Source organism: Galeopterus variegatus, unplaced genomic scaffold (genome assembly GCF_000696425.1).
Source record: "Galeopterus variegatus unplaced genomic scaffold, G_variegatus-3.0.2 Scaffold151, whole genome shotgun sequence".
Taxonomy (NCBI): domain Eukaryota; kingdom Metazoa; phylum Chordata; class Mammalia; order Dermoptera; family Cynocephalidae; genus Galeopterus; species Galeopterus variegatus.
The window spans coordinates 39,097-52,874 of NW_007726262.1; the positions used below are offsets into that span (position 1 = coordinate 39,097).

At 52.2% G+C, this 13,778-nt stretch overlaps 1 protein-coding gene across 1 annotated transcript; it reads right to left on the reverse strand.

Annotated features, from left to right (window-relative positions):
* Positions 1-475: 475 nt before the first annotated feature.
* CDKN1A (cyclin-dependent kinase inhibitor 1A (p21, Cip1)) lies at positions 476-8,353 on the reverse strand. Its single transcript, XM_008591834.1, has 3 exons — positions 8,266-8,353; positions 3,310-3,765; positions 476-2,012 (listed from the first exon to the last, which is right to left on the reverse strand). The coding sequence occupies exons 2-3, from the start codon at positions 3,752-3,754 to the stop codon at positions 1,963-1,965; spliced, it is 495 nt and encodes a 164-aa protein (XP_008590056.1). The 5' UTR covers positions 3,755-3,765; positions 8,266-8,353; the 3' UTR covers positions 476-1,962.
* Positions 8,354-13,778: the final 5,425 nt, after the last annotated feature.

Here is a 13,778-nt window from a genome sequence, read left to right on the forward strand (position 1 = left end):
AAAGTAGTTGAAACATTGCATGCTTCCACCAGCAGGGTATGAGTTCCTGTTGCTCCACATCCCTGCCAACATTCAGCATTGTCAGTCTTTTTTATTTTTAATACGGCCATTAGCTTAAGTCTTATGTCAGTCTTTTTAATTTTAATAACTCTGGTAGGTGTATGGTGGTACCTTATTGTGGTTTTAATTTGCATTTCCCTGATGAGTAATCATTTTAACCTACACTATATTCCTTACTAAAAAAGATTACACAACAAACCAAAATATTGGCAGTGACAATTTTTGCAGAGGTGTGATATAGATTTTTTTGCTGTTGTTTGTTTTTTGTTGCATGGTCTTTCTGTTTGCTAAGCTTTCTGTATTTTTTTAAAAATTTAAATGCTTAATTTATAAAAGTATTTTTTAAATTATGAAAACAAAACCCCTACCTATTTGTTGTTATAAATGACAAGGTATAATGACCACAACAGTAATATTACAAGTAAAGTCACCAAGAAATATTTATTGAGCACCTTCTGTATACCCAGCACTGTGAGAGGAGCTGTGAAGGACACAGAACAGGACAGGGCATGGTCCCTGCCCTTGAGAGGTTTACAGTCTGAGTGGAGAGACAGGGGAACCAGGACACATGGGGAGCAGAGAGAAAACAGTCCAGGCCAGGATGTTACAGGAGTGGGACCATGTTTGGGGTCAGACCCACTAAGTGCTTTGTTACCTCCAGGGACTCAATGTTCAGTGCCAGGAAAGACAACTCCCTGTCCCATATTAGTCCACTTGGTGTGCCCTGTCCACAGCCTCTACTCCCGCCATCTTACAAGGCCTGACTCCTTGTTCACCTGCTACTCAAAGTGCAATGAAATGGGGAGGGATGGGGCGGATGAGGCAGGTCAGTGGATGACTTCCAGGGGCTGGAGTCTCCCTCCTAGAAAGATCCACTCCCCCCACCACACACCCCTAACACAGAGAGAGACCCCCTACTCAAGGAGGCCTGCCTGACCACCAAGGCCCCCACCCCCAGAGCTGCCTGAGTTAGAACTAGAAGGACTACTTCTTGTGTTCCTTCCCCTTCCAGTCCACTGAGTTGGGGGGGACAGGTGCCCAGAGCTGCCACCCAGGGCCGAGAGGGTACTGGAGGGAAGGACATGGGGGAGGGGGAGCAGCAGAGGGGACTTGGGAGCCCAGATGCAAAGTGGGGCAGCTGGGGCTCCTGGAAAAGTACAGAAGCCAACAGGGTGGAAGACCAGACACTGAGGCAGACCCCCTAGCGGGTGGCACAGGGAGCATGAAGGCAGGGAGGGGCGATTTGCTACAGGACCCCACCTTCCCCCTGCCTTCATAGGATCTAGAGGGGTACCAAGGACAAGAGGGTTTCAAGCCCCCAGCCTTGTTCTAGGCTGTGCCCACTTCAAGGTCACCCTGTCCAACCTTCGAGGAGGTGAGAGGACTCCAAAGTTTTTGATGATGCCCCCACTCAGCTGGGCCCCTGTCAAAGTGCTGTTTAGTTCTCAAATGACAGGGAATTCAGGTCTGAGAATCCAGGAAAGGGGAGGAATTTCATAATATCCATGAGACAGTGAGAGGAGGGAGCCAGGCCCCTGCAGAGAACTACCTGGTGGGTGACAGTGGGGGAGGACATAGCTGGCATGAAGCCAGCCCCCCCTTACCTCCAGGAGAGAGGAAACGGACAACACAGGATGAGGAGGCTTTAAATAATATTTCATATAATAAAAATACCCAGCACTCTGTTGAGCCTATCATTCTACTGCCTAAATTTTTTTTTAAATAATTCTAATGCCAGAGGCTGGGGGGGGGGCAGGGAAGGCAAGATATGTACATGAGGAGTTTAAATTAAAACACAAATAATAATTAAGATGCACAAACTGAAAGACTAAAGGCAGAAGATATGGAAGGGGTCCTCAGGGCCCCTTTGTTTCCAGGAGTGTGAGACCTCCGGTGGGCAGATTAGGGCTTCCTCTTGCATAAGATCAGCCGGCGTTTGGAGTGGTAGAAATCTGAGGAGAGAGAACAGAAGTCAGCCAGGCGGGGAGGAAGAGGGCCCGGCAGAGTTACCCACTCAAGCAAACTGCAGGGACGAGGACACCCCTGCCTAGGGCCAAAGAGACATACTGCTAAGTGCGGGGAAGAGCTCTGGGAACCTCCACTCCACCTCCCAGGGGTTTCGACAGAGCACCCCGCTGTGCTTCACAGATGTGACTGATAAGGGCACCCAAATCCACGGGTCTGCTCTAAGCCCGCAGGAGCCACCAGTCTGTGTGGTTATTTAAATCGACCAGAATAAAATAAAATGAAAGACTCAGTTCTTCAGCCACACCAGCCGCATGTCAAGTACTCCACAGCCATATGTGGCTAGTGGCCACTGCACCGGACATTTCCATCATCGCAGAGAGTTCTACTGGACAGTGCCGATCTAGGGATCCCACTAGGTAATCCATGAAAAGTACTCTGAACAATGCCTGGCCCAGATAAATGCTAGTTGTTGTTGTTATTGTAACTAGTTCTGACCCGACTGCAAATTTGCCGTGGGATTCTTGCCTTCACCTCTCAGCCTCAGTTTCCTCACCTGTAAAATGAGGATAACAATGGTATGGTGCTATCAGGATTAAATGAAATGCTCTCTATAAAGGATGTAGTCGAGGGCCCAGTATAATAAGTGCTCAATGTCAGCACCATTCATTCATTCCTTATCACGCACCTACTATGTGCCAGACCCTGTTCCAAGTGCTGGGGTCTCAGCAATGAACAAGAGAGATCCGAGTCCCTTTCTCATGAGGCAGAGATGGACAATATTAAGATAAGGAAGGAGCTACTGATAGTAAACAAGTGCCAAAGAGAACAGAATAGGCAGGAAAGCGGAAGGAAAGTGTGTGCATGTGATGGGGAAGGGGAGTAAAGTTTGGATAGAGCGGCCAGAAAATTATTATCCTTAGCCTTCTTTCTACTGTAAATCCGCTGTGGGACTTTAGACAAATCACTCTATCTCTCTGACACTGTTTCCTGGCTCTGAGACAGTGGCAAGAATGTCTTATGGTACAGAATCGCCATAAGGACTAAATGAAATCCACCTAAGAAGCTTAGCAAAGGGCCTGGCATATAATAAGTTCCCAATAAATGTTAGCTAGTTGGTCTCGGTGACAGACTTGCTGTGTGACCTCACGCAGGTTGCTTCCCCTCTCTGGACCAGTCTCCCTCTGCCTATGGAGCAAGCTGCACCAAACAAGTCAGCCCTAGGGACTATGGATTCTTAGAGTCCTAGACCCTTGCAGTGTCCTTCCCTGCACTTGTCCTCACCTGTCATGCTGGTCTGCCGCCGTTTTCGGCCCTGAGAGGCTCCAGACCCACTCGGGGATCCCTCAGCCTGCTCAGGGGAGTGAGGCATGAGAGTACAGGACAGCAACAGGTCTACATGATCCTCCTGAGCTGTCCCCTGCAGCAGGGCAGACGAGGTGCTGGGCCGCTTGCCCCCTCCTAAGTCATCCCGGCTCCCTCGGGGCCCTGCAGGGAAGTAGAACTTGGGCAAGCCGAGGCCCCGCACGCGCTCCCAGGCAAAGTTGCCCTCCAGTGGTGTCTCGGTGACAAAGTCGAAGTTCCACCGCTCACGGGCCTCTTGTATGCAGCCCGCCATTAGCATGTCGCAGTCACGGTGCAGCTGCTCGCTGTCCACTGGGCCAAAGAGGCGGCGGCACACCCTGCTGCTGCACGGGATCTGACGGGCATCCGGGGTCGGCTCTGACATGGCACCTGTGGCTGAGACACAAGGAAAGCCCCGGTCACTAGGGAAACTGGATCCTCTTGTACCTGGCCAGGCTTTGCTGTGTAACCTCAAGTGAGGTCTTCCTACCAGAGGGATCCTTCCAGATGATTTTCCACCACCTCCTTCCCACAGCCACCCACCCCCCCCAACAGATACTGGGTGGGGGTAGAGCTCAGCCAGCCTGGCACCCCAAGGTCACAGGGGAGCAGGCAGCTGAAGGGCAAGCTTATGTCCACAAAGGCAAGTTTATTGCAATAGCAGGGATCAGGGTCCTGTTTACTACTAGGTATTATCAGCTAAAATCAATTTGTTTTCTCCCCTGAGGTATCCCTCATGGGTGTGAATGCCCCAAATACATGTGAATAACCAGAGCCCAGTAATTTCCTAATCCCAGGTCTGGCCAGGAGGTCAATTCCCAAATGAAGGATCAGGCTGACAGTTCTCCAGCCTCCTAGATAACCCCCCCCCCCCCCCCCCCCCCCCCCCCCCCCCCCAAGTTGGGGGGGGGGGTTAAACCCTGGACTTTGAGGTAAAAAAACTCCTGGGTTGTAATCCTAGCTTTCCCACTTACTACCTAAACTTTAAAAAGCCACTTAATTTCTCTGGGCCTCAGTTTCCTCATCTATAGACAGGGTTATGAAAGATTAAAGAGCATGGCTGTGGAAGCATGCTCAAGCAACTCGCCAGGGAGTCCATCTGGGCAAGGCAGATGGAACAGAGTTCAGAGGCTGTCTCTTGGTGGTTAAGAGCGAGGGCTCTGGAGCTAGACTGCCTAGGTTGGAATCCGGGCTCTGCTGGGTGACCCTGGATGAATGACTTAGCCTCTCTGGGCTCTATTTTCCTCATCTGTAAAATGGGAACAGTAATAGAGACTGTGTCAGAAGATAGATGTGAGAATTAACTGAGTTAATTTAGGTAATGTGCTTAGAGCAGCACCTAGTATACAGAAGTGCCTGGAAAACAAGTGGTATTTCTCTCTCCCTTCAGTTCTAGCTGAGCCTCCTCCACATCACTCCCCCCAGCCACTACCTCCTTCAGACAGCAGCTGACAGGTGTTGTAGGCTGAGGGCCTTTCCCAAGGATGTCATCAGGCGGGTGGCCTAGGGGTGAGGAGGGGCTGGGCGGGGCAGAGCAGGGCGATGATTTCTCCTAGGCTGAGCCACATCCTGCCAGGCAAATCAGGTGATCTGAAGTCTAGACACCTTGCAGCCTCTGCCCTGTGTTGCCTGAGTCCGAGGAACCCGTTTTGCAGGCAAAGAAAATTAAAGGTAGCTGATCTACCTGGCTCCTCTCCTCCCACTTTGGGGAGGGAAAACGAAGGGTGAGTTTGCCCATGGGGGAACCCTAGCATCTACCTGCCTTGCTTTGGCCTGACTCCAGGGCTGAGTGGCTGCATGACCTTGGCAGGGACTGGGTTTTGTTGGGGGCAAGTCCCAACTTGCAGACTCTGAGAGTGAAAGCTCTGTTGAGTGGACTCCTGAGGCAGTGTGCCCTGGACCTGTGCCACACCCATCCCACCTCTCATGATGAGTGGAGCACACAACTCCACATCTCAGCTGGTTGAGAAGAGGCACTTGATGATTTCAGACCAATTTTAAAGGGCAGGAGTTTGAAGAGATATGAGACTTGCCCCCAAATCACACAGCTGAAGAAGTCAAAGGCCACTGCCCCATAAAGGGACCACACAGTGCAGTGACCAGAGCTCTCAAATAATCTTTGTCCACCCTCTTCAGGTCATGCATTAAGATTTATTTACATATTTTTATGTGCAGGAGCTGTACTAAGTAGTTGACAAATATCAATCCTCCTAAAAAGTGGATATGTATTAGCTCCTTTTTACAGAAGAAGTAACCAAGACTGAGAGAAGTTAAATAACTTGTCCAAGGTCACACGGCTCACAAGTGGCACAACCAGGATTTAAGCTCAGGCCTATTTGTTTTGGTTCCTGTGCTCTAGTGTTGAGCCCTATCCCTTCTCTAATTTTGAGGTTTGTTAACCAGAGAGGCCCATCAGAGTCACCTGGGGAGCTTTTTTGATATACAGATTGGTGGGCCCCTGCCTCCACAGACCAATTTATTCTGAAGTGAAGGAGATTTAAGCAAGTGTTTGGCACAGTTCCCCAGATGGGCAGTCTTGGGGTGCCAGCCAAGGCGGACACACTGATGTGTCTGAAATGGACATTCTGGGTCTCAACGCCCCATAGCCACAAGGAGGAAGAGCCCACCAAAGGCTTTATCAACGAGCTGGATATTCGTGGCTTCCAGGAGCTGAAGATGGAACCAGAATCTAGGCAGGGACCTTCTCCCCTTCTACCACTTCTTCCCTTATGGTTATCATGGCCTTTCCTCCCGTCAAAATCTGCTCTCACGCCTATTATCATAATTTCCAGCTCAGAAGAAACTTGAAACACAAACCCTCGTTTTACAAACAAGCAACTGAGAATAGCTTCCTTTGTTGGCCTTTGTGCCTTAGACTTCAGCCACATTTTAATTCCCAAGTAAATAACAAGAGTTCAGTAAATACTGTTGAACCAATGGGGTACTCTTTTTAATGGGCGGGGCGGGGAGGGGGGGTCGGCTGCCTCGGATGGGCCCAGGAGTAGCGGCGGGGAGGGAAGGCGGGCAAGCGGCGCCCCGCGGGAAGGCGGGTTGGCTATTCGCGCGGGAGCCGGGAGGGGGCGCTGGTCTCCAGGAAATCCCGCGCCGCGCGGGAGGCGCGTGGGCAGAGCCTGGGACAGCGGGAGAGAGTCGTGATGAGTCAGTTTCCTGCAAAGCGCTCCCCGCCCGCCAAAACTTCTCCTCCACTCCGGCCGCGCGTCACCCTGGGGTGGGGAGGGGGAAAGGAGGGAGGGGCCGGGGGCCGCGAACACGTCACTCTGAGCCGGCCGGGCTTCCGAAACTCCAGCCGCAGTTGGGAAACCACGCGCCCTCGGGCCGTCTCTGCGACACACGCACACACACACTCGCGCGCGCACACATACACACACACACTCGCGCGCACAAACACACACACACAGGCGCGCAGAGGTCTGGCCCCTCCACCTTATCTCCACGCCCAAAGCACAGGATGAGTCAGATCCCTGGAAAATAAAAATAGACGGGAGCAACGAAAACAAAACCGCTCGAAAGTCCTCCCAGAAACGCGACGTGGAGAGAGGGAAGGAGAGAGGAAGCTGCCTGAGCGTCCCAAACTGCCAAACCCAGTCCCAAGATTCTTTTCCGCACCAGGAGGGCGCAAGTGTCCCCCAGGGGCTCCGGACAGGGCGTACGCACTGTGCTCCTCCCCTACCCGAGGGGCGACTCGCCCTCCTGCTCCGCTCAGCCCGGTCGCCCTCGGAAAGGCAATTCTGGGCTAGGTCGGGGCGCCCCGAGCCCCCGAGGCGGCTGACAGAGGCTCTGAGCAGCGTCGTACCCGCCGCCCCCCGAAGCCCCACCCCGCGAGAATGTGACCGCTCTTCGCCTCCCACCGAGGCGTGGGCTGCGCGGCCAGCCGCTCCGCAGTGCCGGGCTCTGCCGTCGCCCCGGAGTGAGGGCAGGCTGGGCCAGGGCTCTCCCGGCCACGGTGGGAAAGAGGTGGGTGGAACCCCTGCCTTCTCCCACTGACAGGCTGGAGAGGACACGCCCAGCGCGCCGCGGAGCGAGGACCGGACACCGGTCCCGAACCACCCGGTGCCCCGGCTTCCCTGGGAACAGGCTGTGCCAGCCAAATAGGTCACTGTGTTGATGGGGATAAAGGGGACACAGGCCGCAAAGGGGCGGGGAAGGGGGTTCTGGGGCGCCTCTGTTCTCCAGCCGGGGCGGGGTTCTGACCTCACTCGTTCCGTCCCCCGGGGTCTCCTTGTCACAGTGAGTCACCTCCTCACTTGTCCTTAGGGGACGTGTCCTGGCACGTTCCCGAGGGCCGGGGACACAGCCTTCGCTGACCTCAGCGCCTAGCCGGGTGGCGGACAGGCGGCGTAGGGGACCTGGTCCTCAGGGGCTTGGGCCGGGGCGGTACAGATTGGATCAGAGAGCAGTCCCTCGACGGATCCAGTTGAATTTACTCCACTCCGCATCCCCCGTCCCTCTGGGACCCTCCGGGGCCACGGGCTTTGTCCCCACGTCGCGACCGAGCTGCGCCTGGGACCCGGGCGCACCCGCCCCCAGAGGCGAGCTCCGGGGCGGCTCTATCCACGCCTTCCCTCGCCCCAGCTGAGTTTCAAGGGGAGGGGAGCGTGACAGGGGATCCCTCGTACTCTGGCTCCCGCTCTCCGCCCGGGGTCTCCGACACATCCTGACCGCCGTCACGCGCGCACTTACAGACACACGTGTGCGCAAAAGCGAGCGCGCACAGACCCACGCGCGTGGTCCACCTGCCGCAGAGACACCTGTGAACACAGCACACACACCCGAGGACACGCACACACAGACAGCCACGGACACACGCGCGGACACTCTCGGCTCAGCTCAGAGCCGCCGACAGGGGGTCGGCCGGTGCCTGCGCGACTCTCTCACCTGCTCTGAGTGTCTCGGTGTCTCAGTGAATCCGACGGCGACTCTGACTCTCAAGGTACCGACCCGGCAGCTGCTCACACCTCAGCTGGCGCCGCTCGGCGCTGCCCTGATATAGCAACCGCCCCGCTCGGGCCCGCCTCCGGAGGCGGGACCAGCCGCTCGGCCCACCGCGCCTGGCGGCGCTCCAGCGGGCAGCCGGGAGCCTCGCGTGCTGCGGAGGGCACTGCCCTCCTCCCCCACCCCTCGCCTGGATTTGTCTCTTCACACATTTCCCCACGAACTGAGCCACAAGTCTGGCTTTTTTTTAGTTGGGGAGTGAAGTGGCACTCCCCAGGAGGGCACGGCGGTGTTAGCATGAGCCCCCTTTCTGGACCACCACTGACCAACTCTGGCCAAGGAGTGACCCAATGCAGCTGAAAAAATCAGGAGGGATGACATTAATAAATAGAAATCCATAAATAATAAAAATAATGCGCCTCTCTGAAATTCCCAGAAAGCCCCACTATCTCGCCACTATTCCCACTGACCCCTCACTAGACCACCTCTCCCAGAAGCACCTGGGGCACCCAAGCACCCAACAAAACATCTGTGGGGCCAAAATGGGATTCAATCCCCTTATTTCACAGGTAAGGAAACTGAGGCCCACGGAAAGAAAGTACGCAAAGTTGTTTGTCAGAGGAGGGAATTGGGGACACTTCTTAGAAAAGGCCAACGTGGTCTCCAGGGAAATGGGGAAATCAGACATTGAACCAATCTCCCCACCCCTACACCCACCTCCCTCTCACCTCAACAGGAGAACCACCGCGATCACAGCGGATCTAATGGCTAGAAAGGGGAGAAGGATTTGGGGATGAGTTATCTCCTGGATATTCCCCACCCAGCCCACATATACTGCTGGGGAAACTGAGGCTCAGAGCAGGCCAGTGACCTGACTCAGATCACACAGCAAATAAATGGCTATGGTGGGAACACTGTCCTTTTGCCTCCTGCCCAGAGCTCCCTGCTTGCTGCCCTCTATTCCATTGGCTCTAAAATGAGGAAAATGCCCAGTATCCTCTCATTTCCAGGTGGTTTACTAAGGTGACATTGGTAAAGGACAATTCTGGAAGTGTTCACTGACAAGTAGAGAGGTGAGTAAAGTGTCCATCTGCTCCCACCTATCCCCATACCCCTAACTTCTCTTGGACCTTACCTTTGCCTCCTTCCTTTACCTGAAACATTTGCAGTTTTGCTTTTTAAAAATTGCAGAGAGTGGAGTGTTGAATAGAAATCCCACTAAAAAGTAGAATTCAGGCTTGAAGCAGCTACAATTACTGACATCTCAGGCTGTTCAGTGTCTGGAAATCTCTGCCCAGACATGCCCGGTTTTCTTCCTCTAACATAGCTGACCTCAGGGAGGATAGGCCTCCTTCTCCTCTACTGTGGGGATGGGAGCTCAGGTAGGGGTGGGGGACATGGCACCAGACCCCCTCCCCGACTTGGCCCTGGAGTCAGGCCAGGATTGTAGCTGGACCTCAGGAATTGCCCCCAGAAAGGCCGTGGCCCCACCCCCAGCTCTTGTCTCCACCTCCTCCCCCACCGTTCATACTGTCCAAAGGCTCGGTTTCAAATGTCCAGCAAAGGACAGGCACATCCTCCTAGTGCCTTGAATCCCCCCAGCGTTCAGGCATTTTAAATAGACTTGACATTGTCTGTCTGTTTACTTTGGGAAAAAAATTTTTTTTAATGAAGGCTTGTAGTGAATTATTTAAAGTTTTGTGGCACTGAGCTTCACAATGAAATAATTCTTTGTGTTGTTGTTGAGAAGTAAATTTTTTTTAAAACTTCTGGCTCGCTACCACCACCACCACCACAACAGTATTCAACAAATACTTATTAAACACCTACTAAGTCTCTAGTACTGTTCAGTACTTTAAAAAAAAAATGTTTGCAACCATGCATTTGAACTTGCCAGGCAAGTTCTTTGAGGGAGGACTTCTGCCCTGAAGGGGGCAAGAGAGCAGGTTGTTAGGGGTCACACAAAAAATCTGACTCCTAACACACACACACATGCACACAGATGGACAACACACTAGATCCCAGGCCAATCCCAAGTGATCTGCTGCGAATCACGTATTCCATTCAGAGAAACTCAGGCCAAGGTCTCCCCGGGGTCTCTGGGGGTCTCCTGTGTCTTAACCATCCCCTCCTTGCCCCAGAGCAGGCAGCCTCAAGGAAAAAAACAGCCACCAGGCTTTTCTATGCCAGGGCTCAACATGTGGGGACATGTTCCTGAGGGTCAGAGGACATATCAGGACCACAGCCTGCTGCCTGGACACTCTCCCAGAAAGCAGGCAGCTTAGGGATGGGAGAAGACTCAGCCGGGGGCATGAGAAGGTACAGACCAGCCCCCATCCCAAAGCCTGGGAGTGAGGTAGGGGTTTGCGGGGGAGAAGACGGAAAGGAAAGGTGGAAAACCCAAGCCTGAAGAAAGAGGATTTGAGGAGGGCTCAATGGTGGCTGAAGGAGCTGCCCAGGAAGAGAGGAAGTGCTGGGAACAAAGTCACCATTTCTCAGAATAGGACCGGGGAGTCCCAAACAGGGCAGTCAGCTTTCAGAGGAATTCACCTCCACAGAGGCTCCCAGGAAGTGAGACCCCAGAGAAGAGGCAGAACAGAGATATATTACTGAGCAGATGAAGTCCTGCTTGCTTTTCTTTAGAAAAAAATAGAAAAGAAGAAGAAAGATTCGCAGCTCCCACCCTGACCTGCTGAGAGCTTTACGCAGCAGCACGAGGATTAGGACTGACCATACAGTAAAGCAGAGAAATGTGTAACAGAATTTGTGCCACACAAACACTTCCAGCCTCCCAAGACCACTGCCTAAGCCTGAAATTTCACCATTAGAAATTAATTCCTTTGGCATGAAGTTCTGTTTTTCATTATATAAGATCATATAGGCAAAATGCTTAGCCTGGCACATAGAAATCATTCCATGACTATTAGTTACTATTGTTGCTGTTAAACACCCCCAGGAAAGGCAACCCTTGGAATTTGGTAATCATTTACACTTTTCTGGGTATCTTAGGTAAGTTTCACAGAAAGCACACTCTGAAGTGGAGATTTTTATAAAGGAGGTTTATTGGGGAATGCATTCACAATCAATACCTGTCTGGGTGTAAAGGAAACAGTATTGGGCAGAGAGGAATTGGGCTCTGATGGAGGCCCTATAAAGGGCTCAGCTGATACCAAAAAGAGCTCTGGAGCTGGGATGGTCCTGCAGAGTTCCCTGAATTGAAGCATGGGCCTAGGCCTCTATACCCCTGCTTTGACCAATTATTTAGATGTGGCTGCCCCTGCAGTAGGGGGGCACATGACCTCAGGCAAGAGCTTTCCCTTATCTGAGGCCAATTCCTGAAGAAGGACTCAGCTGTAAGCATCATGAGCCAGCACTCCCGGCAGCCATTGAGGAGGAGTGCCTGGGTCCTGCAGGACGTTCTGGGCGGCACAGCACAGTGTGAGTACATTTTATTAGCTCATTTAGGGACTAGAGGGTGTCGAGGAAATGCCGTGAACACAGGCCACGTGAGGAATGAAGGGTTCTCTCTGCACATGTCCTTTGCACACAGCGTTCCCTCTTCCTGGAATGAGTGTTCTGATCAACTTACCCCGCCTCCACTCTGTTCTCCACCTGTTGAACTCCTACTGAACCTTCATGACCTAACCTACATGACCTCTTGGGGTGAGGCCTTCTCAGAGCTCCCTCTGGCCCCAAGAGCTCTGGTGAGCAAGCCTTTCCACTGTGTCTTGCTGCCTGCTTGGGTTATGTGCCTACTGAGTCTTCTGGCTGGGAACCTGGAAGGGGTGAGACCATATTTTATTCATCTTTGTACCTTCAAGGCCTAGCCGCCTCAGCTGGGAGTTCAGTGAATATTTATGGAAGGGCCATTTTTGGTCTGCACGCTGAGGTTGGGCTTCAGTGCCACTGCTTCTGAGACCTCTCTTTTTATTTATTCATTCATCTATTCACTCATTCATTCATTTAAAAAAATACATAATTAACACTCACTGCTCAAACCAAAAACCTAGAACATTACCAATCACTGACACTTTCCTGTGTGTTCCACCCCTACCCCAAAGTAAACACTATCTTAGATTTTAAGCTTAACTTTCCTTTGTTTTAAATAGTTTTGTTACTGGCTAAGACAGTAATTCTCACCCATTTCTCCTGGTGCTCTCCTACATTTCCCAGTCCCCACCCCTTGCAGTTTAGACAGGGTCATGTAACTAGTTCTAGCCAATGAAATGTGAGCATAAGTGGCATTTGTCTCTTTAGGGCTGAGGTCCGGTGAAATTCTCCAGCCTTTCTGTCCTCCACACCTGTGGTGAAAGTGAGGTTTCATGTCCCAGATGGTGCCACTACAGTATGGTGGAGGCACCATCAGCCTGGGTCCCTGAGTGACTATGTGAGGCAGAGTGACCCACCAATCTGTGTGAGATAAGTATGTGAGAAAGAAGTAACTCTCTGCTGTGCAAAGTCACTGAAATGTGGAGGTTATTTGATACTGCAGGGTAACATAACCTAAGATTTATCCATGTAGTTGTGGGTGGTTGTGGTTTGTGGAAGTCTGTGGTACTCAATGAAGTACACTTCCAGGTATTCATGTTCTCTTGTAGTTACCTCCCTTTGAATATGTATGACCTGTGACTCTTTTAGCCAATAGAATGGGACAGAAGTAACCCTGTACCCATTCCAGGCCTAAGTTTTAAGAAGGTCTAGCAACTTCTGCATTTGTGTTCTTGGGACTCTGAGACTACGTGCTGTGAGAAGTCATGTGGAGAAGTCATGTGCAGGATAACTGAGACCACCCCAGCCGCTCGTTCCAGCTGATCTGCAGCCAGCAGTCAGCATCACTTGCCACCCATGTGAGGACCATCTTGAAACCACATAAAGACAGACAACCCCAATGAGCCCCGATGAGGAATCCAAATAAATGAAGCCCTAATGATAGAATTACAGATACTGTGACACCTGAGAATAGACATTTGGTGACAAGACGGACTGCCGACAGACTCTGAGTTCAGTCCTGGGAGCTGGCCTTCAAAGCCCCCAAGACACCGCTTCCCCCAGGCCCTTTTATAGGCCTAGATTATAGAATTGTGAGCAAAGAAATGATTGTGGGTGCCACTGTGTTTTAACATGGTTTATTAGGCAGCAATACATAATTAAAACATGGTTCAATCATCTTTAGTTTTTTAAAAAATATGCCATGATCAAAAAAAAAAAAAAAAAAGGCCGGCCCGGTGGCGCACTGCGCTAGTGCGCCGCTTGGGAAGTGTGGCAGCGCTCCTGCCGAGGGTTCGGATCCCACATACAGACCGGTTCCCGCTCACTGGCTGAGCGAGGCGCGGGGGCAACACCGAGGGTTGCGATCCCGTTGCCGGTCCCGGTCCAGTACGGGGGCGACACTGAGGGTTGCGATCCATTGCCGGACACGAAAAAAGACAAATATATATATATATATATATATATAT

Excerpts from the sequence above, each read along its gene's own strand:
- CDKN1A (XM_008591834.1), bottom strand. The coding sequence starts at position 3,754 with ATGTCAGAGCCGACCCCGGATGCCCGTCAGATCCCGTGCAGCAGCAGG. Across the intron at positions 2,013-3,309 it reads GCGGCAGACCAGCATGACAG|ATTTCTACCACTCCAAACGC; the intron begins GTGAGGACAAGT and ends CTCTCTCCTCAG.